The 26,699-nt window shown below is 42.3% G+C and overlaps 1 protein-coding gene across 1 annotated transcript; it reads left to right on the top strand.

Annotated features, from left to right (window-relative positions):
• The first annotated feature begins 224 nt into the window (after nucleotides 1-224).
• grhl2b (grainyhead-like transcription factor 2b) lies at nucleotides 225-25,878 on the top strand. Its single transcript, XM_079654712.1, has 16 exons — nucleotides 225-383; nucleotides 2,575-2,764; nucleotides 3,415-3,482; nucleotides 4,353-4,734; nucleotides 5,523-5,593; nucleotides 5,888-6,044; nucleotides 6,251-6,362; nucleotides 13,697-13,791; nucleotides 15,910-16,068; nucleotides 16,995-17,052; nucleotides 17,307-17,446; nucleotides 19,193-19,230; nucleotides 19,423-19,514; nucleotides 20,098-20,183; nucleotides 20,273-20,337; nucleotides 24,930-25,878. Exons 1-16 carry the CDS (start codon nucleotides 364-366, stop codon nucleotides 25,042-25,044), a joined length of 1,848 nt encoding a protein of 615 aa, XP_079510838.1. The 5' UTR covers nucleotides 225-363; the 3' UTR covers nucleotides 25,045-25,878.
• Nucleotides 25,879-26,699: the final 821 nt, after the last annotated feature.

Below are 26,699 nucleotides of genomic sequence, written 5' to 3'. Positions count from 1 at the left end.
TCAGACTTGCCCTCACCTTCAATTCTTTTTCACAGTGAAAGAATTTCGGCTAAAGCTGCCTCGCTGCCATTAAAGCAAGCCTAGGCAAATATTATAATTCATGGCAGCCGGATGTGTGGATATTTGTCATAATATGCGTACTAAGTGAACGCAAGACAGAGTGATTGGCTGTTTGCGGACAAAAGCGGCTCTAGTAGCCTACCTGCCAGGTGGAGAGAGGGAGAGGGAGAGGGAGAGGGAGGGAAAGAAGCGGGGCGAGAAAAGTCGACTTACCTGTAGCCCAACTTCTGGCAACTCACACACTCTATTACCTGCTCCGACTTGAAAGTCCAGTTTCACAAGGAATAATCGAGGAAGCTAAATATGTCACAGGAGACAGACAAGTAAGTGATCGAGCCCTCGGAGAGGATGTTTGATGGTTCCCTCTAACGTTTTATTTTTACTCGCTAATTAAATTAACACTATTTTGTTGTAAAATTGGATTTGGCTTTTGTATCATATGATAGCAAGAATGTCTCGTTCTGTTTGTATTACTGTCGGATATTTATGACTTATTCAACTTTTTGCTTTGAGAAAAAAAGTCAACTTGGTGCCGTGGATTTCATAAGAGCTGAATTCGCCATTTTTGACTGGGGAAAAGCCTCAAACTGCAAGAAATTTATTTTTATTTCATGATGATGTCTTTGACTGATAATAAGTCTTTTAGCTCTATTTTTGCAATACATTTTTATATTGTGAGGCCTACAGTGCGCAATGGATCTACTTGTGAATGTGGACAGTGTGTGTTGCCTGTGGGCCTATGTGTTGTTCTCTAACACCAGAAGCTATATAAAAAAATTAAGGAGAAATTACAACTTTTCAACTGTATTCAGACAAGTAAAAAAAGAAGGAAAACCGTTTACCTACTATTTTTAAGAGGGTCTGTGCTTTTGAATGATTTATTACACTTATTTTTCTGAAATAGCAGAAGAGGCCTTGGCTCACAGAAATCTCAAAATGTTATGGAGGGTCTGAAAGTTTCATTATGCATCTATTATTTAGCTTCACATTGCTTACTACTAATTCATATCTGTATTGATGATAATCCAAGTGAGTGATTATGACTATATCATTGTTTGAACTAAGATAATGGTTTAATGTGATAATAAGCATTCATTGTGTATTTTTAAACAACTACATGTCTCTTAGTGTGACTGCAGTGATGCTGCTTCATGCATCCTGCATCAGCAATGCAGTGACAACAAGTGCCACCATTATGGCCCACAGGTGTTATATTAAGTCAGATTCACCTGAGTAGAGTTGTTGAAATCCTAAACATCACTCCTGCATACGTCTTTGGTCTTTTTATACCTGCCTGTCAGCTCTCTACCTGCCATGGAGAAGTCAACAAGACATAGTCATTTATACCTGATAATATGAGAAAGTAATGGGGGAACAGCTTCATACTGATGCCTATTTTTTTCTACCATTAGTCTTGTTGCTTTAACGGTATTTATCATACATACTGACATCAGATAATAAAGACGTGGTACATGTTTTATTTGGCAGGTATATCTGGCAGACAGGAGTTAATGCCAATTAGACAACCACAATATAGGCCTATAATATGCCTAGTTGTTTCATGTTTTGAATTAATATCCAAGATTGTACAGCATATTTCGCAGTATAGTATTCCTGATGAATGTTTTCTGTTGATCTTAGTTTGATTTTAGCACAATCAAATGAACAAAAACTAAATTATTGTGAAGCTACTGCATCATACTTCCAGGACTCTTGCTGAAGGTGTGACATTATACTGATACTGATCACTGCACAACAAGTGCAAGTTGACACATCCAGAGGCTCTCCTGTGATTGGCTGCGTTCACAGTGATGTTGTGACAACAATGTGTGTTTAACTGGTCTGTGATCTTGACTTAAGAGGGCCTACACAGAGTGGAGAGACAAACCCACATAAACACACAACACTGGGTACTATGTATGAATTTTTCATTATTTTTCAATTGATATTAAGAATACCCTAATAAAAGTAACTGATCTGAAAGTTTGAACTTTAGAATAGTCTTAACCAGCAAGAAATAAAACCTTATTACCAGTATTTGAAAGCAAGCAAACATTAGCATTTTGATGGTGCAAAAATAAAGAAAAAACGACAGCTTACCTTTATATAAGACGATCAAAATGATTGAAAAAGAGACTCAGCGCACTCATATGTTTGTCTTATTAGTAAACAAACTCTCAGGCAGAGAGCTTTTCTAGGCGAGATAAGCTAGTGAATGCACCAGTACAAAAGGTTGAAGGAACATGACTTTATGGGCCTTGATGCAGAGGACTTGTGTCAATCACATTTCAAGGTAGGCTTTGGTATAATGTACTATAAGTTAAAGACAAGTTTGTTTGATCAATTGATCAGGAATTGTTGGTCCACTATTCATGCCGAGTCTGAAGGCCTCTCAGTACCAACAAATATGTCTATCCAACAACGAATTTGAGTTTGGAAATTAAATGAATGGTCAGCATTTGTGAAGCTTAAACCTGCAATTTAATTTGTGTCCATTTGAAATGTGTCCACCAGTAAACGTCTGGTGGTGGTGGTCCCCAACGAGAACTCTTACCCCGCGGTGCGTCGTGCGTACACCAGCGAGGACGAGGCATGGCGGTCGTACCTGGAGAACCCGCTGACGGCCGCCACCAAGGCCATGATGAGCATCAACGGGGACGAAGACAGCGCCAACGCCCTGAGCCTGCTCTACGAATACTACAAGGTGTGGAGGGCTTCATGCTTTTCTTTGTCTTGTATGATGATAAACTGCATATTTGTTGGCATGTTGGAGAGGAGGTCAGACAGAAATGTGGAAGACGTTACCTCATGTTAAGAGAAAATGTTTCTAAAGATGCAAAAAATTAAAAAAGATTATGTAAAGCATGTTTTGAGATTTACTTGACTTTTAAGTAAGAGCTTGTTTATAGTGTCTCTCTCCCAGGTTCAACCATAAACCTTGAGGACTTTGTAAAATAAATCTCAACTAAAACATGTCAGCTGTGCTTATTTCTGTTCCATCAGAGGGAAAAGCAACTTGATAAAAACAAAAAATACAGAAAAAATGAATAAATATCATATTCATTTGAATTAAATAGCATACTTTTTGGGAATCAAAGATTTTTAAGCTACACTGACATAATGGTTAACATCATTATGTTTGTCGAACAAATCAATTATTTCAAAACACACTGATTATTATTTAACCACTTTTCTAACTGCACTTATGTTAAACATACATTGTGGAGAGTACTGTAGTTAACAGGCAGGAGCTATTTTAGGCAGTTTCAAGTCATGGCATCCCATTCTATCAAAGAAAAATGTCAGGTACAGTTTGAAGGCCAACATAACACCACTCTTTGTTCTTCCTCCCAGGTGCCTAAAGAAAAGAGAATTCTGCCAGTGCCCAAAGTCGTGGAAATTACAGAGGAACATGAGAGGAGGTCAGTGAATTTGTGTCTCCGTGACTGGTTCAATGTTGTACATGAACAGACAGAGAGAAAAGAAATGTCAAACATGTAGTTGCTAGCCTTTCCCAGCAATGTATGGAATTAAATCCTGGAGCTCAGTGATTGTAGTATTTGACATGGTGCACCCGTAGTAAATGATATTACATATGGAGCAGTGAAATGGAAGGCTTTCACTTGTATGAAGAATAAACACACAATTTCCATAACACAATAGTTATATGAGAATAGCACTTTTAGCAGGCATGTGTGCAAAGATCACTCATTGTTTCACTTGAAGCACTGAGACAGCAGCACAGGATAGATTGAGGCCAGTGAAAACGTCCTGTTCCCTGTAAAAAAAAGAAGAAGATCCAAAGATTTCATGATTTAATGTGTCTCTGCTTTTGTAACATTTATCTACAAGAATGGTAACTCCAGGTCTCTCTTTTTCTGAATAGAAGAACATGGAATCTTTTTTTTTTTTTTTAAATCAATAAAACAGGTTAATATATTCAGACACACTTATTACAGGTGCCCTGTGGAGGTTTCTTGTAGATACAATACAGTTATATGTAGATACAGTGTTACTCACAAACTAATCTTTGAGACCTGACAAACATGCTGACAGTTTTTACTCTAGTAAAGTTTGACAACTTTGTAAAGCAGACAAGGATATTCAGGATTATTCTGATAGTGGAAATTTACCAAATGTAGTGTTTTTTTCCCTATATCATTGGATGGTGTAGGAACTGTTATTGTCCAATATCCTCCAATTTCTATTAAAGCACACAATACAGTGCAGTCATTCAGTAGGAGTCAAAAGTTATGAAAAGAGTAAAAACTAAATGTTATGTTTTTGTTCAGGTCTGTATTGCCAAGCAACCCCGGCAGCCAAAGTGAGATGGAGACGGTGGACAACCGTGTTCAAGTCCTCAAATCTGTCCCCGTCAACCTGTCCCTGAACACGGAGCACCAGGAGAGCAAACGGGACCACTACAGCACCTCCAGCGAGGCCGTGTCGGCGGACGGAGGTTCGCCGGCGCTGGCCCACGTGAAGGCCGAGGTGTATGCGCCCGTCTTCATGACGGGGGCGGGGCTTCACTACAGGGGGGAGGGAGAGGAGCTGTCGTCAAGGGTGATCTACGAACAGAATCCCTACGAGGTGACCACGGTCAGCCACAGCTCGTATGTGAAGGAAGACCAGCAGAGTCCGCCCGACAGCCCGTACGAGGAGGAGAGAGACATGGTGAGAGTCTGAATACATACTGAGTGATGACAGCATAAAGAAAACATCAAACTAAAACAGTGCTTTCCAGTCTTGTGGGGTCACAAAATAAATCTGAGCAGTCATGACATAATTCAATCCAAATTGGAAATTAAAAACAATAAATTACATTAATAATTTCACCTGAAGAAATTATGTTTATTTTTCTGAATTTTCTTTAATAATTCCTCTTTTTTTGTTAAATACTCGACCGGTTGAACCTTTCCGACGCTATTTTAAATGACTTTTTTTCAATGTAGAACTTTAATACATATATAATGCTTCTTTTAGCAGGATAAAAGCCAACACGTTTAGGGAAAACAGGACCAAAAAGCGCAGTATAACAGTTAATATTGTATGTACTGTATTACTGGGTCTAACTTCGTTGGTTTTTAAATTCGTAAATTAGTAAATTACAGTGAAGTAAATTATCAGGCAAACAAGGGTTGTTAAAAGACAATATGGGAAATGTAGTGAGGCACAATTATTATAACAAGAGAGAGGATGGGAACATTAAATGTACATGCAATGCCTTTTTTCTTTTTTTTAAAGGTACGCAAAGATGGATAGATGTTTAAATATTATTCATTGATAATTCAAAAGTTAATTACCTCAACCGAAATCTACAAATAGTTATTGAATGTTTTCACTGTTTGCCTGAAATCTCCATGTCATTATTATTTATGAGAATATTGTTTTAAAGCATTGTTTGACCAGTTCCTCTCAGGCTAAAAGAACTTCAATGATTTCCTCTTTCCGTGTGTTTTAAGCGTTCTCAACAGAAGTACCACGCACCTTCCTCTCTGGCCCCAGATGGCTTCATATTTCATGAGGAGGGAGTGTAAGTCCTTCAGCATACAAACATATTGTGATCCACAAAGGCATGCAAAAGTGTGTGGTGCACCCCCATCCCACATTGTCTAATCAACTACTATCTGTGTGTGTGTGTGTGTGTGTGTGTGTGTGTGTGTGTGTGTGTGTGTGTGTGTGTGTGTGTGTGTGTGTGTGTGTGTGTGTGTGTGTGTGTGTGTGTGTGTGTGTGTGTGTGTGTGTGTGTGTGTGTGTGTGTGTGTGTGTGTGTGTGTGTGTGTGTGTGTGTGTGTGTGTGTGTGTGTGTGTGTGTGTGTGTGTGCAGTGACAGCTTCCAGTACACGTTGGACGCCACCCGCTCTCTGCGTCAGAAGCAGGGCGAGGGACCGATGACCTACCTGAACAAAGGCCAGTTCTACGCCGTGACGCTTAACGAGCTCAGTGCCAACAAACGCCTCCGTCACCCCATCAGCAAAGTTCGGGTGAGGGTTCCTGCCAAAAAGTTATCCCAGTTTAATTTATTTAGCTGTAGTTTATATTTCACCCACAAAAAACACTTAAAAAACTGCATAGTCTACCTAAAGTGACGAAACCTCTCTAAGCTATCTTTTGTACAATAATGTAGAGACACTGGCTTAGTTGAATCATCAAAGACGTGACCATCCTTTATTTGTTTTTCTCTTCTCAGAGTGTGATCATGGTGGTGTTCAGTGAAGACAAGAACCGAGACGAGCAGCTGAAGTACTGGAAGTACTGGCACTCCCGCCAGCACACAGCCAAACAGAGAGTCTTAGACATCGGTAAGACAGATTTATGAACGTTAGACATAGCCAGACTAGCAGTTTGACTCTGTTTGCAGTCTTTATGTTAAGCTAAGCTAACTGTCTCCTGGCTGTGGCTTTGTATTTACTGCACGAGAGAGACATGATAGTGGTATCACTCTTGTTCATGTAATGCTCAATTTCTTCCTGCTTTCTTCAAAACGTTCTCCTTTTGTTGAATTAATCAAAACACATAAGCCGAAAGGCAACAACAGATTCATCTTAATGCCAGTGCTGCACTCAGCCAATAAACACATGGGAGCCTGCCTGCAGGCAGCAGTCTCAGGACACCTGCACTCTCAGGACAGGAAGTGCACGCTAAGAATTCCAAAATAAAATCACCTCTATCAGTACAGCGCCACTTTCCAAACAGGAAATGCACGCAAATACAAAATAAAATCATATCGTGACACTTATTATATATATGTATATAAAGATATATATTTATTTATATATATAAATACGACATATTGTATTTTAGTTACACCCGCTAGACAACAGTGGAGGGTTCGAGAAACAACCGTGTTTGCCGGGTGCACCGCGGCGGAGGTGGGGAGGTTCCAGCTGGGAACCTCCACCCCGCTGCGGGACCCGTGGGGACCCCTGAGTCAGACGGTGCGTCTTGGTCACGCTTCATATCGGCTGGCCCGGGAAGGAAGAGACACGCAGAGTGGGGGAAGTCCCCCACCCCAACGCAGCACACCCTCCCGGCCATCAGAGTCGAACCCGCAGTTCGGAGGAACCGACCGCCAGAGCACCGGCACTAGGACGGGCCGGTGGGTCGCATTTGCCATTCAATCAGTGAGAGGAGAGGAGAAAAATGCAACAAAAATTGTCAAAATCAGTTGGATGAGTGGGGGGGGGGGGGGGGGCTGGACACAGGCCGTGGGGGGACACCCGAGACCGGGCAGTGTCCCCGGTAGAAACCGGGTGAAATAGTCTAAAAAATAATAAAAACCGGGGAAAATAGGGGGAAAAGTGAAAAAAAGTGTCCGAAAATAGGCACTCGTGAAACGGGCCGAGTCCCCTGTCAACTCCCGTTACATTCCTCCATGGTGTCATTTGAGCGAAAAATGGCTACGTCAACTTTTACGAGAACCAGGCTGGGGGGGTCAAAAGGGCTTGACCAAGGCCGACCCAAAGTGCCCGGTGGGCGGACTCATCACCTCCGTGATGAGTCTCCATTGTGATTTGAAAACTTCCATCAAACGAGTCTTTCGGGGGGCGGGGAAAAAACGTGTTCGTCAGAATCGTCACTTCCTGTACTGACAGTGCAGGTGTCCTGAGAGTGCAGCCTACACCGGAACTGTCCTGAGAGTGCAGGCCTGCAGGCAGACCCCTCTCAATAAACAAGGCATGACCAAACTAAGAGCAAACAAGCCCCCACCCAACTGTCTGCCTGAGGTGCTGTTTACACGAGAACGCAAACGGTTGTATCAAGCTACTTTTCTCTTTCGTATAGCCCGTTCCTTCACACGAGGCCGTAACGGAAACGTGGAAACGGACCCCGCAAATGATAACGGGTCCCAAAGTGGATAGATCTGCAAACAGAACACTCTGGGGGGCCAAGCGGCTCAGTGTGTACGCCCTTTACGATCATTTCCTGATAACGATGAAGCCATAGCCCCACCTCTCCCCAGCTCTGCTGCTCACTATAGTAGCAGTAGCTACTGTCAGTAGCTACTGCTACTGACCATGCTACAGATGTTAGTGCACAATCTACAGTTCCTACCACAACCATCAGCAACGAGTGGAGAATTACATGAACTACATGTTGCTAAATCCACCGCGGGGCATAAACAGAAGGGCAACCATGGCAACCATGCTCGGGGGTCTTCTTCGCTGCTGTTGGTGTATTTTGTGGCGGAATTACAGAGCCACTTACAGGCCCGGCATATGTACTATAGCGTCTCCAGCGCTTCCGAGCGGTCTCGTGTGAACAGAACACTTTTTTGATATCGTATATTCGGTTCGTTTGCGTTTCGTATGCGTTTGCGTTTGCGTGTAAATGGGGTCTGAGGCTGCTCAGCTGCCCACCAACACACACTAACACACACACACACACACACACACACACACACACACGCACACACACACACACACACACACACACACACACACACACACACACACACACACACACACACACACACACACACACACACACACACACACACACACACTCTCTCTCTGAATCTGTGTAGGAGCAAAAAGTCATCAATCCAAAACAATGTGAAAAACTTTCTCTTTCTGCTAGCGTTCCCACGAGTGTAAGTTGTTGATCCCAACGCCCGTATTTTATTTGACTTTTGTCTGCCGCAGTTTTTTTCGCAGTTGATGGGTTTTCATATGCAGTTTCATGCCTTGTTGAATGAGTCTGTGTGAGAAGCTTGCAGGTAGAATTTTTTTAACAAGCTCGGGCCTGCTAACCAGGCAGAGGTTCAGAGGTATGTGGGAAGCTGGGACACACACACACACACACACACACACACACACACACACACACACACACACACACACACACACACACACACACACACACACACACACACACACACACCTATACACATCTTGTTGGGACAGGGAGAGGAATGCTAGCCGAACTGTTACCTCGACTGGTTTTGGTCTGTTGAAAGCAATTCTTGCCCAATTTATGTCTTCATCTTAATTCTTCTATTTATGTGAACCAAGACAAATCTTAATCATCTTACAATACACATATCTTTACATCTGCTAGTAGATGTTGATCCAGACTTGGGCGTCGTGATACAGATTTAAGCTGTTGTGAGATGGTTGTAGGAAAAATAAAAAATTAAATTAAACAAAATAATATTTGGACTTTTCTCAAAATATTAAAGTAAATCTTTTACTGAGAAGGACACCGTCTCTTTGATAGACGTACAACATTTGACTTGGGTCACAAACAGACAATGCTTTGTATTAAAGGGAATGGCATCATTAGCACATTAACCAGAAAAAGTCCTTTATATAATCATAAATGGACATTTTAACATTTTGTTCTCAGTACAAATTAAACAAACAACATATACTGTGTACATTTGTGAGCTTTAGAGGTGCTGCTAGTGACAGATTTTGAGATATGAGAATACTATACTATTCCTTTAAGTCAAAGAGTTTGGGAACCGTGTCCTAAACCATTGTAAACATATGTATACATCACATTTTAAAATGAAACTACGTATAGTAACTGCGAGATGAATTTCTGTTGTTTTGCTGCTGAAAAGCACCTCAGAATTTAATATGATTTGAAGATAAAAACCTTTTTTAAAGCTGCCAGTAGATCCTGTTAAGAGGAAATGTGTTATCTTTTCCTGCAAGATTCCCTTAGGCAATCTGTTTGGCATTTGCCAGTGTAATGAGTCTCTGTTTGTTTGTGAGTGTGAGCCCTAGACAGATAGTGTGCAGCTACAGCTCGACTCACAGGGCTGAAGAAGTTTTCCGTCACAGTGACACAGACATGTACACAAAGATACCTATCTGCTAATAGATACGCACACATGGCCTGTAGCATGTATAAACATAGTTACCCAAAACGGATCGCAAACACTGTAAAACAACTTAACATGCTTAAAATACCTACTTAAAATACTATTTCTTACTTTTGTATTCTTTATTGATTGCTTCATGCTGGCAATGACTGCTGACTCATCAATCCTCTTCACCATGCAATAGGGGCGGAAAGTGGTCAACAACTGCTTTAGTGCAAAAGGGGTTTCTGGTAATAGGCTAGGCTAAGAAAACCCTTACCTAATATCTTGCAGGCCACATTTGGACCATTGTCATGGCTCAACATCTTCACATAAAAGTTTGGTCTTATTTTGAACTGGAGCAGGTGGAGACTTATACCCTACCCATTATGTTATGATTCTCTTAGTAAGACACGATAAGAGATGAATAAATCCATGTTTTTGTTATCTTCATCACATCCTGACTGTAAGGGATACTGAAGGGACAATTGAGGGAGATTCAACTCCCTCAGTAGAGAGAAAGACTACTGAGTGCTATTTTACAGTTTATTCATCATTTATATGATCCTTGTCATTCTTAATGAATCCATTAACTATGTTTCAGTTCATCAAATAATTGGTTTGGTGCACATACTGTAATATAAGTGAACGCAAGTCCCAAGCCTCATCCCAATACCCCTCCTCGACTGCTCCTTTCCCTCACTCGCTTCCCTTCCTTGCGTCTTAGCTCCGCCTCCGTAAGATGTGAGCGAGAGACACGAGGAGCTGACGCGAGGACAGAGGAGTCCTCAGGTATTAATTGGGATGTCCTCGTTCACTCAAACGTCACTCTTAAACGACGTCTGTTAATGATGACATGTGCACAGCTTTATCCCCTCTCATTGGTCTTAACTGAATAACCCTTTAGAACCGGCCCATTTGTGGTTCAATATTTATTTAAATGAATGAATCTTTCTCTTATTAGTCAAGGAATTCAATGTATGATGGTTGGTCCTGCTTTTGTGTTCCGTTTTGGTGTAAAATGTAGCCTACATTTAAATACAAATATAATTCTAGTAATGTGAAGCCTTTTAGAAATTCATTGCACATAATAATTCCCACGGAGCTGTGAGCACTTATACATTTATGTGACGCTTTTCCACTCATCTTCCAGTTGTCGGTTTTCCTCTGTTGGAATCGATCAGCTTTGAAGGTTGGGGCGGGGCTTTTATACGCAACTTCCTCGTAGTCTGCTCGCGTGTATCCTCCCTTTCGTCTCCTCTGGCACCCCTCCTCCCTCAAACCTCCTCGACTCCTCCGTGTGCATTTCTGCTATTGGGACGTCCTTCAAAATGGCCTGTCTTGATCGATTTCCGGGTCAAGTCCCGGAGGAGGGGAAGAGAGGAGTCGAGGAGGGGTATTGGGATGAGGCTCCACAATTTACACAGAAGTATTCAATGTAATATCCTTTAAGACTAAATAATTTGAAAATATTAATAATACTTTTGAGCTGCTGGAATGTTTTTATCTTTTCTTTAAAATCCAATTGCCAATTACTTTTTTATTTAAGAATAAGGAATTGATGAATTGACTGATCGTTGCAGCCTTTATTTTTATACTCGAGTGCCGGACTGTGCATCAAAGTGGGGAATCTCAGTAGGTCAGATGACAGACCCCTCCACCCTGCTCCTCAGAGCGTCCTGTAACCTGAAGCTGTCCGGAGAGCTCATTTGAATAGTGAGGAGGGGGGGGTGGCCAGGTTATCATGCCCCTGGGCCGCGTCACAGAATGGATCGTTTGAATGGGGTTATTTAACGGGGGATTCTGCCAGATTTGAGCCTGCCTTGCTGCTTTGTGCACCTGCTGAAGATCCAGTTTTTCGTTAGGATGATGGAGGAGGTCGGATGTCCCTGAAGCAAAGGGGGGGGGGATCTTATTAATGTATTTAAAGATGATCCTAAAGTAAAAAAAATCAAAAACAGGCAACTGTATCTCATCCAGTCAGATTTTATCAACTAAAACCAGACTAAAACCTAATCCAATTAAAAGACCAGGGTCCTCATGTATAACGCCGTACGTAGGATTCACGTGGGACGGTTGCTAACGTAGTAGAAATCTGAAAAATAGTTACATACATTTTCCGACATTTTCCGATTCAGAGAACATTGCGTACCGGCGAGGAAAGTGCATACGGCACTTCCTACGCCGGTTTCCCTTTATAAATCACAATCGACTCGAAATGCGGTGCAGCTTTTGCGGGCTTCACGTAACGCCCATATTTGCCTATAAATAGTCAAAGAAACGCCCTTTCATTCAATCATTTTGACTGACTGCATGAAGAAGATAGCAGGAAATGATGACAGAACAGCTAAAAAAGACATCTCACACCGTGTCAGATTTTGGTTATTTTGGGGAGGTCGAGATAAATCATATCGTTTGGTGGATGCAGTTTGAACCAGAGTAGCAGCATGGAGGTCGGATTGTCACCAAAATAAATAAATAAGTGGTCCGAAAAACTCTAATTTCAAAATAAATACACATAGCCTTCCTCAGGCAGTGTGTTTGTACCGGGGACAGGAGACGCCCCTTTGATGAGAAACTAAGAATCGATCGGAGAAACCCTCCGGAGGGGAGTCATGACAACTGGATCTGAATTATTTGTTTGTATTTGGTGGTTTGTGGTCCAGCTTTCGTTCAGCAACTATATATCCATAATCCACCAGTTAAAGGAAATACAACTAATGTGTTGTGTTATATTAGCTGTACAATTTACCACATATGGTGCTCTTAGTTTCCATACCTCCTGTGTTTTACGAGCGACTTATCAAGTCTTGGCAAACGGCATAAAACACGATTAAACATGTATTAAACATATATAAAACCATGCTCGTATCTACAACCTATAGAAATGCAAAACGGCTTCAGTTTAGACGTAATTCTGTCCTCCTGCTTACCGCATCATTTATGAGAAAACATTTTATAACATTAACACAACATATTCGAGGTGGTTTTAAATAACATGTATGTTATGTTTTTGTGTGCACTGAGGAGTCTAAAACAGGCGTTTGTTAAATCATTTTAAGATTGGCTTTGATCAATGTTTGAAAATGAATTCTTCATATATGATAAATGAGAGGTAATATTTTATTTATGGTATTATTTCCACATATGTCTCTCCATTCTTCCTTCTTCCAACGGTGTCGCAGTTTCTCGTCTCTCCCGTTTTTGTGCTTAGTGCGTACGCATTGGTTAGAGTTTGCGTGGAGGACCGCACTTTTTCCCGTCAAGTTAGTATTTTATAAATCGCAAAGATTGTGTAGAAACTGGCGTACGCAATTTTTTGAGCGTATATCCCTTTATAAATGAGGCCCCTGGACCCACAATAAGCTCATCTTTCTATACAGTTTACACTTACATTCCCACAGCATTCCAGTGTACTCTACAACTCCCATTTAAAGCCCCTTAAGTGTGTGGCCGCTCAGGTCAACAATAGCTGGCGATGCGCTCACTTGACTGGCTTTTAATATGAGTCTCAGAGCCGGATCGCCTCATGTGCTCCCTCCCGCTGCCTTTGAAGCCTTTTAGAGTTTGTTTGCTCAAGCAGATAAGATCTTATCTTTTAAAATCGAAGCGTGCCATTTGATTACTTATCTTAACAAACAATAGCTGCCTGCTTGTGTCATTTATTGACCAATGTGTGCTGTGTGTGGAGGGTTTTCTCCGATTTCTCAGGGTTTTTAAAACAGCAGATATCGGCAAAGATAAACTTGAGTTAATGTAAACTTGAAGTATTTTAAAAGCAGAAGATATATCTGAAATAAACCACCCCTCTGTTTGTGTTTGCAGCTGATTACAAGGAGAGCTTCAACACCATTGGCAACATCGAAGAAATCGCCTACAACGCCATCTCCTTCACCTGGGATGTGAATGAAGAGGCCAAGGTACAAAGCATAACGTTTTTCCTTCTTTTCTTTTTTTTTGCGGTACATACATTTCACAGTAAGTTTCCTACAAACTGTTCTACTATTTTGATTCATGCCGTAGGCGTGTTGTTAAGAAAAAGCAGTGGGACAGGTTTTTTGTGCGGATTCAGTTGTTGGCAAACAAACGCACTCACTCGACAAATTACCTGCGATTCAAGCAGCAAAAACACTTATTATCTATTTAAGAATCAACATGTTGCTATGATACAAGAATTAAAAGCCTAAAGCAGCTCCTTTGCTTTGACCGGCATGTTTTCTGTGTCCCTCATAAAGCTGACGGGCAGTGTTGTGTACTTTCTGCTCTGTTTGTCTTCTTTGTCTTTGTGAAGCCCACTCCTTTGTGGCCACACCTTAAATGGAGCTCCATCCCTGTTTAACTCCAGAGGCCCCCAAGGGCCTACACACACCGATCCCTGTCCCCACCCTCTGTTGTTTGTTTTGCCCTCATTTCTGTGTGAATGCGACCGACAGTGTGTGTGCCAGTACGTGTGTGTGTGTGTGTGTGTGTGTGTGTGTGTGTGTGTGTGTGTGTGTGTGTGTGTGTGTGTGTGTGTGTGTGTGTGTGTGTGTGTGTGTGTGTGTGTGTGTGTGTGTGTGTGTGTGTGTGTGTGTGTGTGTGTGTGTGTGTGTGTGTGTGTGTGTGTGTGTGTGTGTGTGTGTGTGTGTGTGTGTGTGTGTGTGTGTGTGTGTGTGTGTGTGTGTGTGTGTGTGTGTGCGCGTGCGTGTGTGTGTGGCTCGTTCATTGTAAAGGCAGCCTGTGGACAAAGACGTTGCGGGTGGAAATCCAAGCACACCGCTCTGGGCCAATATTGACTCTATCCCTCTCTCTCTCTTAATCTGTGGGACAAGCCCGAATATATCTGTCGCACCACAGGAACAGGTGTAATGCCCAGGTAGTCTGGTGTGCATTCTTCTACTGTAAGTTAGGAAGACATTCATTATTAATGTATACGAAACTCAGGTAATCAGTTTACAGTAATTTACAATGAAGTGTGTGGTTCAGTCTGTTTTATATCAATAAAACAAGCGCCTATTTTATGTCTCGGGAAAAGCAGGAAACTTGATAAGTTATAAATACCTGTAAAGTAAATAGGAGTATCCGGGTTTCTGGGATGGCAATAAACAAAGAAGGAACGCCTCGATGGATGCCAGAGTAAACATTTGTTATAGTAAGGTGCAAATAATATGGTCTCTAGACAACTAATATAAACCAAAGCTCAAGATATAAAGAACAAGTTATGTGTTATATGTTTATTTTGAAGTTAAAAGCTTATGGTAAAGTTTGTATTAGTTAGACAGTTTAAAGTGTCATTAATGAACCTCTGTACTTGGCTTCTTTGTTTCCATTCAACAGTTGCTTTTATCTACTATGTGTGTGTAGTTTTGAAAGAAAAATTGAAGCCTCTTGAACTCTTATTTAAGTTTTTAATGACAAGTCAAGCTTTCAGTCAGAAGGCCTTCATTAGGTAACATGTTAGTTAAAAGGGAACGTGTAAAGTGGATAATGGCACAAACCACCACATCTCTGCTGCACAAGTGTAACTTTTACGTTTGAAATACAAAGGAAACTAAATAAAAACAGGAAATCAACACTGTTATGTAACAGCTTCTCACTAATCCACTGTCCTATGCAACCATGCAGTTTCATGCAGTTTTGGGATTTTAAGGTAATGTCAACAGGGTGAAATGCTATTCTTTGAAAATGACAAGAAACAACATTAGAAACTCAGCAGTCACAGCATACCTAAAAAAATATATCTTACTGTCCATATTTTAAGTGTAAACTATGTCTTTAGCAGAAAAAAGGGATTCATCAAGCATCTGAATACCAAACTTTAAAGGATGCAACGAGGGTCTCTGGGTGAACAATGTTTTAAAAAAATAATCATAAATAGAGAAATATCCAAATAGATACCCCTTCCAATGTGTTGAAGGGCCAGCTTCTGTGGGAACTTGTATGGCTGTTGTGGATGTTCTGCTAGGTTAAATTCTGCACGAACAAAAGACAACATTAAAAAAAAACCTGACATGACAAATAAAGTTATTTATTGTAACACCTCTCTCCCCCTCCGCCAGATCTTCATCACGGTGAACTGTCTGAGCACCGACTTCTCCTCACAGAAGGGGGTGAAGGGTCTTCCTCTGATGATCCAGATCGACACGTACAGCTACAACAACCGCAGCAACAAGCCGCTGCACAGAGCTTACTCTCAGATCAAGGTGTTCTGCGACAAGGTGAGAAAACACTTCCTCATCATTTGGTATATGGATATTATCTGGAAAAGTCTCATGATGTTGTCGGTATAAATATGTCCGTTAAAGAGATTTTATAAGTAGCAATCAGTGAATTGTGATGCCACTTTGTACCTCTACTTCACTATATTTCAAACATAATTATACTTTTTATTCCACTGCATTTCTTTGACAACTTAGCAGGTTACAGGCTCTTCAAAAAATGGTGGATACACACCTTGTAAAGAGCTTAGATTGTCCTAAATGGAATGACCTAACAGAATATACAGTATGATGGAGAGCTGAAACATGTCATCAATTGAAAGAAAATGAATAAGCAACTATTTTGAAAATCCTTTAAGTATTTTTTTAATGCTAAATTAACATACATGTATTGACTCTAGCTTTTTAAATGTGATGATGTACTGCACTTGCTTTTATTCACTTCTAGATGTGTAGATCTTCACTATAGAGTGAGACTGCTGCGGTGTATACAGTATATTTGACCTCAGATGGTGTGTTTGAGTCCTGGAGTTAAATCCTGACATCAGCCCTCCCTCTAGTGGCCTCACCTGCACAGTGAGCCTCCAGATACACCTGGAATGCACACAGCATGTCATGCATTTGATTTCCTTTAAGACTTTTCATTTTCAGTTTTTTTCCTTTTCAAGTCTTGTGTAAGCTAACACAGGTTAACTCATTGACAATAAAAGCACTCGTTATAAAAAAATTAAAGATAAAAATGTTAACAATATGTAAGAAAGATTATATAAATGCAATTTATTTACACACATATGCAAAATAGGAACAGAGAATATATTCTGTCCAACTGAAACACTATAGTGATCACTTATTTGTCAGTGTTTCAGGGGGCTACCTTTCCACAAACTGATTCCTCTTCTTTAATGCTGGTATCGTTCTGTTTTCAGGGAGCAGAGAGGAAAATAAGGGACGAGGAGAGGAAACTCTTCCGCAAGAAGTCAAAAGGTTAGAGTTTCATGAAAAATGATTTTGTTTCTGCACTTTTAGCATCCAAACTCGAGATAATCATAGATCCAGTTTGCTCTAAATGGGGTATAAAGGAGAGAGAACCCCCTTTTGAAATCACAACTAATGAATCTTCCTGTCTTGTTTTATAACAATAATAATAATTGTGACTACTTGGTGGGAACGTGTGGGTTTCTTTTTGCTGAGAAAAAATACTGTTTGTTCTTTTCTAAAAATGATTTGCTGGTGTTCAGGTAAAGACGGAGGAGTTGGTGTGATAACTGCAACCAAGAAGTCCGACACGACTTATTTCAAGACCATGAGCGACCTGGAGGCTCAGCCCGTTCTCTTCATCCCAGACGTTCACTTCGGCAACCTGCAGAGAGCCGGACAGGTAGACACATTATTCTTCTCTGTGAGCAGAAGTGAAAGAACTTGTTTCCTATCAGTTGAGCTCATCTGCTAATGGGGAAACTGGAGCCAACGCTTAGTTTCCGTATTACCCAATGGACGCTTTCCATTCCCAGACACATGGTAGAAAAAAAAACCCTCAGTGTGTAAATTCATTCAAATAGATTTTAGATTTATGACATTTTATAGCACAAAAGTGAATCCAATATTGCATTATGTACTTTTGGGCATTTTTTATTTACAATTTAATAGGTTACTGGCTGCAATATTACAAAAGGGAGTTTGATCTGATCATGCAGTTTATTGAGTTTTATTTTAAAAGTATTATTTATATATATTAAATGTTATTATTTTTGTTGTATGTAAAAATGTAGGTACTCCAATATTTTTTGCACACATTAGCAATTCTGTAATATTTAGCTTTAATTTATTTTAAGTACTTTGTTAAATAATACTGTAAGGGTTGACGTTTTGATATTCAAAGATTGAATGGAATGAATTTGACATGTTCTCATGGTTGAAGAAGCCAGACACTGTACTTACGTAAAGGCATCAATACTAAAATGTTCAGAACAATTATCAATTAGCAGTTATTACGTTTGAGGGTAAATTTGCCAGTATTTCACAGAAAAAGTAAAGAAAATTGTGCTTCCACGTTAATCCATCAGGATATTAATAATATATTTATATAAATCTATCCCAGAGGTATGTTTTTGTCGAGATATATTGATATTACTAGTGTACTTTTATTTAAATTAGAGTTGAACACAGGACCTTTACCTGTGATGGAGTGTTTCGACATTGTTGCATTAGTACTTTTACTTATGTTAATTACCATTACCGTAATTTTCGGACTATAAGGCGCACCTGAATATAAGCCGCAGCAGCTAAATTGAATGATGTGTACATATATAAGCCGCACTGGACTATAAGCCGCAGGTGTTTTAATGTTTAATTACCATATGTAAGGGTTCGTGCACAGAGGGGATTGTCGGGAAAGAGATGGCTGTTTGAGGAAGCTCCCATTTATTAACATTTCAACAAACAAGTTGCATATTTGCATAACGTATTCAAGTGTTAACATTTAGTGCAATAGTAGCTACAGAACATGTACTGTGCTGTGTAAACTGTACTGTATCACATAGCGTTTCAGACACACAAACTTTTCAACTTTCAAACTTAAACGGTGCGCTCCCAGCGCACGTACCGGCAGTGATCTACAGCAGTGGTTTTCAACCAGTGGTACGGGGACAAACTGTCTCGCTCTCGTAATGTCTGTCTGTCTTGCTCTCGTTCTGTCTCTCGTACCACTCTCGGTTCCACTTTTACTTTTGCGCGCTACCTGTCTCAATCTTTTCCGGCCTCCAGCTTTTCCTGCTGGAGCCCGCTGCTTAAAGGTGGGGGGCGCGGACCGGCCATAGAGCCCATAGAGTTAAAGGTGGTGGACTGTAACCTGTAAAATCCATAGATTTAGGAGGTCCCCTAGTGGCCGTTAGCTGTAAAAATCCATAGATTAGCCGCACCGTTATATAAGCCGCAGCGTCGAAAAATGGGAAAAAAGGCACGGCTTATAGTCCGAAAATTACGGTAATTAGTATTCACTTTTAAGTATTTCTCTAACTACTGCATGTCTTAGCAGAATGACTCAGTATAAAACATGTTACTCTGATGTCTATATTTGTGCAGCTTAAAACGTACATTAATGCTTACTGTAATACTTAATTTGCAGGTGTTTACCTTCAACACGGAGGAGATCGAGAGAGAAGGGTGAGTGTGTGTCAACAGGAGCATTTATATTTACATCAGTCATACAAATATAAAGTATGCAAATGAGAGCAGGCACAGATACTAACCAAACACATAGAGAGGAAGTGCACATCACCACAAGTACACAAACAACACACACGTTTATGGCACCTGACAAATGTTTCTTTGTTTCTTTTGGGGTGTTTTCCTCAGGAGTGTGCTGGTGAAGAGGATGTTCAGGCCGTCAGATGAAGATCGGTGTCCGTCACCTCACAAGCAGATCAAAGAGGAGACACACAAGAGAGGTACAGCGCGGCCCCTTCCTCTGCATGTCCCTCTTTTATCTCCTTTTCAAAATGATATTTATCTTAGTATAGCTTAGACTATTTCAATGATTTATGGATAGAAAAGAAGTCTATATATAATGTCAAAAAACAACGCAATGTAATATCTTTAAATAACTTTTCTTTAACAGCAATCAAATATAAAGATATTAAATATACAATTATGTAAAACTGAGTTTATCAGCAAACCATGGAAAAGAGATGCTGGACTGTTGGCATTTCTGCATCACTTTGTAGTCTTGTAATTGGTGATTGTAATAATGATAACCCTAATATGAATACACTTTTTTATCGGGCACTTTCCTTCCAAAGATAATAGCTTGATATAAACAGAAAATTGAAATGCAACTTATTTATACAAGACCAATTAGACTGGGAAATTAGAAAATAGAAAGACAACTTAGTCAACTTAGTCTGTGTCTAAAATCCCCATTTATCTTTATCTGTTGTAGTTTATACACTCTAAATGTGTCTGGTAATAAATAAATAACAAACTTATACTGAAGCTAACAGCTAAGACTTATTCTTCCTCTTTTCTCTGCAGTGTTGTTGTACGTACGAAAGGAGACGGACGAGGTGTTCGACGCACTGATGCTGAAGTCCCCCACGCTCAGAGGCCTGATGGATGCAGTGAGTGACGCAGGCGCTCTAATTACATCTGAGATTGATCTCAAAAGAAATACATCAGAATAAAAACTGCTTCTATCTTTCTTTTGTAGATATCAGAGAAGTACGGCTTGGCCACAGAGAGGATAGCCAAAGTGTACAAGAAAAGTAAAAAAGGGTGAGTGAGGAAACAGATTCAAATTTTGGGCCAATCTGGAGCCTTATGTTAAAGTGTTGATGTTTTAAAGTGGGGGTGTTTGATTATCTATTGCCAGTGAACTACAGACAGTGGATGGTGGTCGACACCCGATTATTGGAGAAGAAAACTATAGGTTACTTACGTAACCCCAGTTCTCAGAGTAACATGTAGTGAGATGTCTCACTATGGGATGCGCCTCATCGCGGAGCAAACAGAAGCATCAATCTCATTACGCCAATCCTGATTGGCTGGTGATCTTGACGTCAGCGTCAGGGAATCCACCCACCCTATAAGTAGCTTGCGCCACGTCGTAGCGTCATTCAAAATAAGCACCTCTTCTCGCTTCACCATAGCAAGGAGGGCCGTCTGGTGAGACATCTCACTACAGGTTACTCTGAGAACTGGGGTTACGTAAGTAACCTATAGTTCTCATTCATAACACTCCGTTCGATGTCTCACTATGGGATATTGAAGCTCCCGTATTGCCAGACAAGCTTATCTCGAAAATCACCAAACCAACCAGAACTTAACAGGTAGAGCTCTGACTCAACACGGGGCCCAGCACTGCGCGGGCCACACTTGGAGCAGAGACGTCTAGCCTGTAAAAGCGGACAAAAGTGAGCGGTGAGGACCAGCTCGCTGCTGCACAAATGCCTCAGATGGAAACACCCTTGAACAAAGCCCAGGATGTAGCCAGACCACGAGTCGAATGAGCACGCAGACCCGTAGGTGCCTGCAAACCCTGACTCGCATAGGCCAAAGCAATCGCTTCCACAATCCAGTGGGAGAGCCGTTGCCTGGTAACGGGCTTGCCCTTCTGAGGGTTAGCCCAGGATATGAAGAGTTGGTCACTACAACGAAACTCTTTTGACCTGTCCATATAAGTGCATAAAGCACGAACTGGACACAGCAAATTCGGCCGCTGTTCCCCGGAGGAAGCACAGCGTTCCTTCATAAAACGGCAGACCAAAGGATGTTGACTGGCCGTCTTTCCTTCAAGGCCCACATGGCATGCAGCAATAGCAGCCAGGTACACTTTGATCGTAGAAAAAGCTCTTTGTTTATCAATTAGGTCCTGTAGAAATGATAAAATCACCCCAACAGGACATTGAAAAGAGGTGTGCCCTTTTTGAAGGCACCATTCCTCAAACACTATCCACTTACAGTCATAGAGAGACCTGGTGGATGAAGCTCTTGTACTCTGAATAGTGTTTACCACCTTCTGCGGGAGACCCACTGTATTCAGATTGTACCACTCACGGGCCAGGCCCATAGGGCCAGGCGCTCCTGGTGTGGGTGAAATATCGTCCCCCCCGCCTGAGACATTATGTCCCTGCGTAGCGCGAGCTGCCACGGCTGTCCGCACAGCAGCTGATAAATCTCCGCCAGCCAGTACATTGCAGGCCAGTGCGGAGCTATCAGGATCAGTGTGTGGCGCTGTTCTCTCACTCTGGCCAGAGTTGGGGGTATCAGAGCCAGGGGTGGGAACGCGTACAGGAGGACCGGAGGCCAAACGTGCGCGAGCGCGTCCACGCCTAACGGTGCGTTTAGATCGCGCATTGAAAAGAACAGCTGACAATGAGCATTTTCTTTTGATGCGAACAGATCTACCGCGGCTCGGCCGTAACGCACCCACAGCTGACTCACAACCATTGGATGTAGAGTCCAGTCTGCATATAGTGGTACACCTCTGGACAGCAGGTCTGCCCCGAGGTTCATCACTCCTGGTACGTGCGTCGCTCTCAGAGAGAGGAGACGAGGCGGCGGGAAGATGGAGGCCTGGTGGCACCCCGAAAACACATCTAGAGCTGGGGAACAGGGAACTTCCAGCTCTGTCACCGAGGAGAGGAGAGGAGGCAGTCAGGCGCCCGCTTCTTCTTCCTCGACTGGTGACTGAAAATCTGAGTCGGCTGTGCCTGAACGGCTGCTGCCGGAACTGGAGATTTTCTCGGCAAGCTCGTCCTCATCTCCTGCCTGGGCTGTGGACTCGGGGCGGGCTATGGCCTCGGTACCTTGAACCGGGCAGGACGTGAGGCAACTTGGGCGAAGGACTGCCGCCAGACAGTCGCAGGTAGCGGCTGGACTCTTCGGGGGAGACAGAGGTGGAGGGCCTCGTCTTTCTTCTTTTTCGACTCACACCTCCGCTGCATCGAGACTAAAGCAGAGCCGAAAATACCCTCGGGAACGATAGGCATGTCGAGAACATCCTGTTTTTCCTGGTCTGGGAGGTTGGTCAGGTTCAGCCACCTGGCTCTCTCCTGTACCACCATTACGCCCATGTCTTTGCCCGCGACCTGGACTGCACAGCGCTGCACACGGAGGCAAATGTCCGTGATCGCCGCGATCTCATCCCACACAGCCGGCCCAGGTTTGCTCGACAGGTCCTCGCAGAGCTCGGCCTGGTAGGCGGTCAGCAGTGAGGATATGTTGAGTGCCCTAGCGGAAAACGCTGCGGCTTTATAGGCCCGTTCCGTCATCGCTGACTGGAATCGCTCTGCCTTCACCGGTAGCGTGGGGTTCCTGCTTGGTGTCGGAGCCAGCCTCGGTTGGAGGTGGGCTGCCACCAGCGGTTCCATGGGTGGTATGCGGAGCAGGCCGAGCCTCTCCATACCGTCACAGTCCAGGGAGGATTACTGAAGGGGCGGTCTCTCCACGAGACCGACACCTCGTCCAGCATCGCTGGGAAGACTGGAAGGAGCTGCCTCTTTGTCCTCGCTGCTTGGGGCAAAGTCGTAGCGAGACCTGGAGGTCTCCTTGGCCATTTCAGGCCATGGGATGTCCAGCCTGGACACGGCGCGTTGACACACGGCCTGCAGGTCCATGCTCGGACAGGGCGAAGCTGGTGCGCTATTGCCCGGCTCCGGTTCAGCGGCTGCCGCTGTTATTGAGCCCCAGCCTGACACAGCACGGGGCTCAATTTCTGCGGCGGACGCCCCCATGTCTTGATTGCCGGCCGGCAAATCAGCGGACATGAGGGGGTCCTGTCCCGACAAGCTAGCTTGGCGTGCTAGCCGTCGGCGGAGGCTCTTGATGGTGAAGCGGGCACAATGCCCGCACGAGCCGGGGTTGTCGATAGCCTCCTGGGCGTGTTCCAGCCCGAGGCAGGTCGAGCAGACCTGGTGTGAGTCTGTGCCTGATATCTTCAACCCGCAGCCGCAGAGCCGAGCCTCCGAGTCCCTGACTCCTCTGGTGTGAGGGAGAGAAGCGTCCATCTTGTTCTCTGTGGTGACGGCGTGGAGAGGACCCGCTCGTAACAGGTACGCTGCTGAGAAAAAATTATTTCCCCACCTGTCGTTAATCCGGAGAAAAAGCGACGGTGTAGAATTTTATTCTCAAAGAATATTAACTAGTGTGTTAATACCTTTTTATCTTCCCCTCCTCTGGTTTGAGAGAGAAAAAGAAAAAACGTCCTCGCTACCGTGGTGTCAGTAGTGAGGGAAGGCAAGCTAGTAACAGGTGTGTCACTAGCTTGAAAAATCAAAACCTTACCTTTATTTCTGAAGAAAGAAACGGCGAGATAGATTGCAATACTAACTGGTGTGTTAGTATTAACAGTCTTCTTGCGAAGCAGAAAAGTAGCCGGCGAGCGCCCGTCGACCGAAAGTTAGCTTTGGGTTCAGTCTGTGGACTGTTAAGCTAGCCCGGCTACTGATATGTCGAGATGTGCTCTGAAGCGAGAAGAGGTGTTTGAATGACGATGCGACGTGGCGCTAGCTACTTATAGGGTGGGTGGATTCCCTGATGCTGACGTCAAGATCACCAGCCAATCAGGATTGGCGTAATGAGATTGATGCTTCTGTTTGTTCCGTGATGAGGCGCATCCCATAGTGAGACATCGAACGGAGTGTTATGAATGAGAACAGGAGTTCCTGCATGGAAGCTAATACATGTACTGGTGCAGTGGCAACATGTATTTGAACCACCTACAAAATATACATTAGTTGAAGTGTACGCTATATTTAGAATATTTTCACTACTTCACGTTCTTTGTCAGACAGCCCTTTCCAATGGGGAACTGAAGTATACATTCTCTCTTTGAAGCCACCGGACTCCTTTGAAAATAATATGATTTTTCCCTTGCAGAACAGGAAGTTGCTGGTCTGCCTCTGTGTCAATCGGTCACTTTTTTTTGTTTAGTGTGTGAATGTGAACTAACCCTGTAAAACACAAAACTCACACAAAAACAAACAAACTGACAAAGGGAATAGTAGACCAGCAACTGTTGTGTTTTAGACAGAAAAATAAAAGTTGTTGTCAAACAAGTCTGCTAGTTTTGACTAGAGAGATAGAGAGAAACATCTTCAGTTTCATTGGAAAGGACAGTTTGAAGGAAAGGTAAAGCGGTGAAAATACTCTAAATAAAGCGTTCAAATATAAATTGTGTAGATGGATAAAATCTCAATCCCTAGCAGTGCATTGCTGCTTCTGCTGTAACTCTGTTTCTCCAGGCTACTGACCATTAACTGTCAGTGATACACTGACTATAGATAAAGACCTCAAACAACACTTCTAAACATCTGAGCTCTCCCTTAAAGCATATGAAATTAAACTGTAAGTGTGCTTTGTGTCAGGATCCTGGTGAACATGGACGATAACATCATTGAGCATTACTCCAACGAAGACACCTTCATCCTCAACATTGAGAGCTATGCAGAAGCCTACAAGATCACGCTGATGGAGATCTGACCGCTCCTCGGTGGACTCGAAGGACCGCAGCTTTAGACAAAAGAGACTGCAATCCACGAGGCTGCTATTAATTGGCTGATAAGCTGACTGACAGTATTGGAGATGGTCCATTGGTGGCGTAAAGCAGACGCTCCGAGGTCAACGTCGTCACACCTGATCCCCCTCTGGCACAGTTACACTACACGTCGTATTTCACAGAAAACTAGAGGACTTCATAGAAACCCCTATGAACTGGTTGTATTCACTTCCTGGTTGTACTTACCCCCTATGTTGTGAGTTGAATTGATGGAGCACATATCTGTGTTCCCCACTTTTACTATTTGTTATTGTATGAAAAAATATCTACTTTCCTGTACAGTCTGGTGATCTTGCCAAATAACACATCTGGATTAGCCTCATGCCTCATGCCTGTATGTAGCCTGGATTAGTTGGTCCTAATTAACTTAGCTCCTTTGCATGCCTTTGTTAGTTGTGTTATTTATTTTTTAAGGACAATTTTTTGCATTTCTATAGCAATTTATTCAAAGATTTCAAGTTCTTTACATTTCAGTGACTTTGTTTCTAGTTGCCCTCTATAAGAGTACTCAAGGAGTTTTTAAATGACAATTTTTCAGCCATGTTGTTCTATCTATAAACATGTCAACAAATAGCCCAAGTGTTTATTTGTAGGACGTAACATTAGATTAGAGTAAACAACATCTGCCAGGTGTCAAATGGCACATGTCATCATGTTCTTGGCTGTATTGAAAACATGAATAAAAGTATAAACATACAGATGTCATGTTTGGTAAAAACAAATAAGAGAAAGAGTGAGCCCTTTATGAGGCTGTGGAACAGGTGTTGTTGAGCTAAATGCTAACACAATGAAAATGCTAACAGGGTGTGCAGTCTATATTTAAGATACAAATGTTTAATGCTGTCCGAAATACTGTTGTAATGCCTTCATGAGTGTGTTTAAAGGCAACTTAGCTACACCAAATCACCTCATCACTAGTCAGTAGCAGTTACTGCTTTACTCTGTTAAACTCGGCTAACTTAAGCTAGTTATCTTTAGCCAAATTAATTTGTTTGTTTGATGTTGCTGTAGCAGTTAGCTCCTGGTTGCTATAAGAAGCCAAGCAAACACCTAATATTCTGGTGACTGTGGCAGGGCTGGGGGTTGGTTTATTTATTTTTTACAGCAATTGCTTATAAACCCTATTTTCAGCTAATGGTATCTCTGTGTTGTCGGGTGCAGTTGATCCAGAGTTGAACACTTTCAGCCTCACCAAGTTTGGCAGGCTAGCATACTAACATGTGCTAATTAGCTTGGGTCAATGGAAAAGCTTTCAATTAAATAAACCAAAGCCGTACCTTTTGATCGGATGGTGACGCTTTGAGGCTGTAGCTGTATTTGACCCAAATTGTAAGTGTTTGGCCTGATAATGGTGCTACAATTCATACCGTTTACATAATGTATTCTAAATGTTATACTACTCTCTTAGCTTAAAACCCACAGTACAATATGACTGGTGATGCCAGAGAAAAAGTTAAGGAATCAGAAAATTCATCAAGGCTTAGGCCCATCATCTACGAACCATGACATTTTTTGGCATCCCTCAAATATTTCTTGACAGGAGTGGTCAAATAGATGAACCACTGTTATCCCGAGCCAT

This window comes from Notothenia rossii (assembly GCF_949606895.1).
Source record: "Notothenia rossii genome assembly, chromosome: 10".
NCBI classification, from domain to species: domain Eukaryota; kingdom Metazoa; phylum Chordata; class Actinopteri; order Perciformes; family Nototheniidae; genus Notothenia; species Notothenia rossii.
Note: the sequence above shows the minus strand (reverse complement) of the source record. Positions and strands in the feature narration are given on the sequence as shown.

Excerpts from the sequence above, each read along its gene's own strand:
- grhl2b (XM_079654712.1), top strand. The coding sequence starts at position 364 with ATGTCACAGGAGACAGACAA. Across the intron at positions 6,363-13,696 it reads ACAGAGAGTCTTAGACATCG|CTGATTACAAGGAGAGCTTC; the intron begins GTAAGACAGATT and ends TTGTGTTTGCAG. Across the intron at positions 19,515-20,097 it reads AGAGGAGACACACAAGAGAG|TGTTGTTGTACGTACGAAAG; the intron begins GTACAGCGCGGC and ends TTTTCTCTGCAG.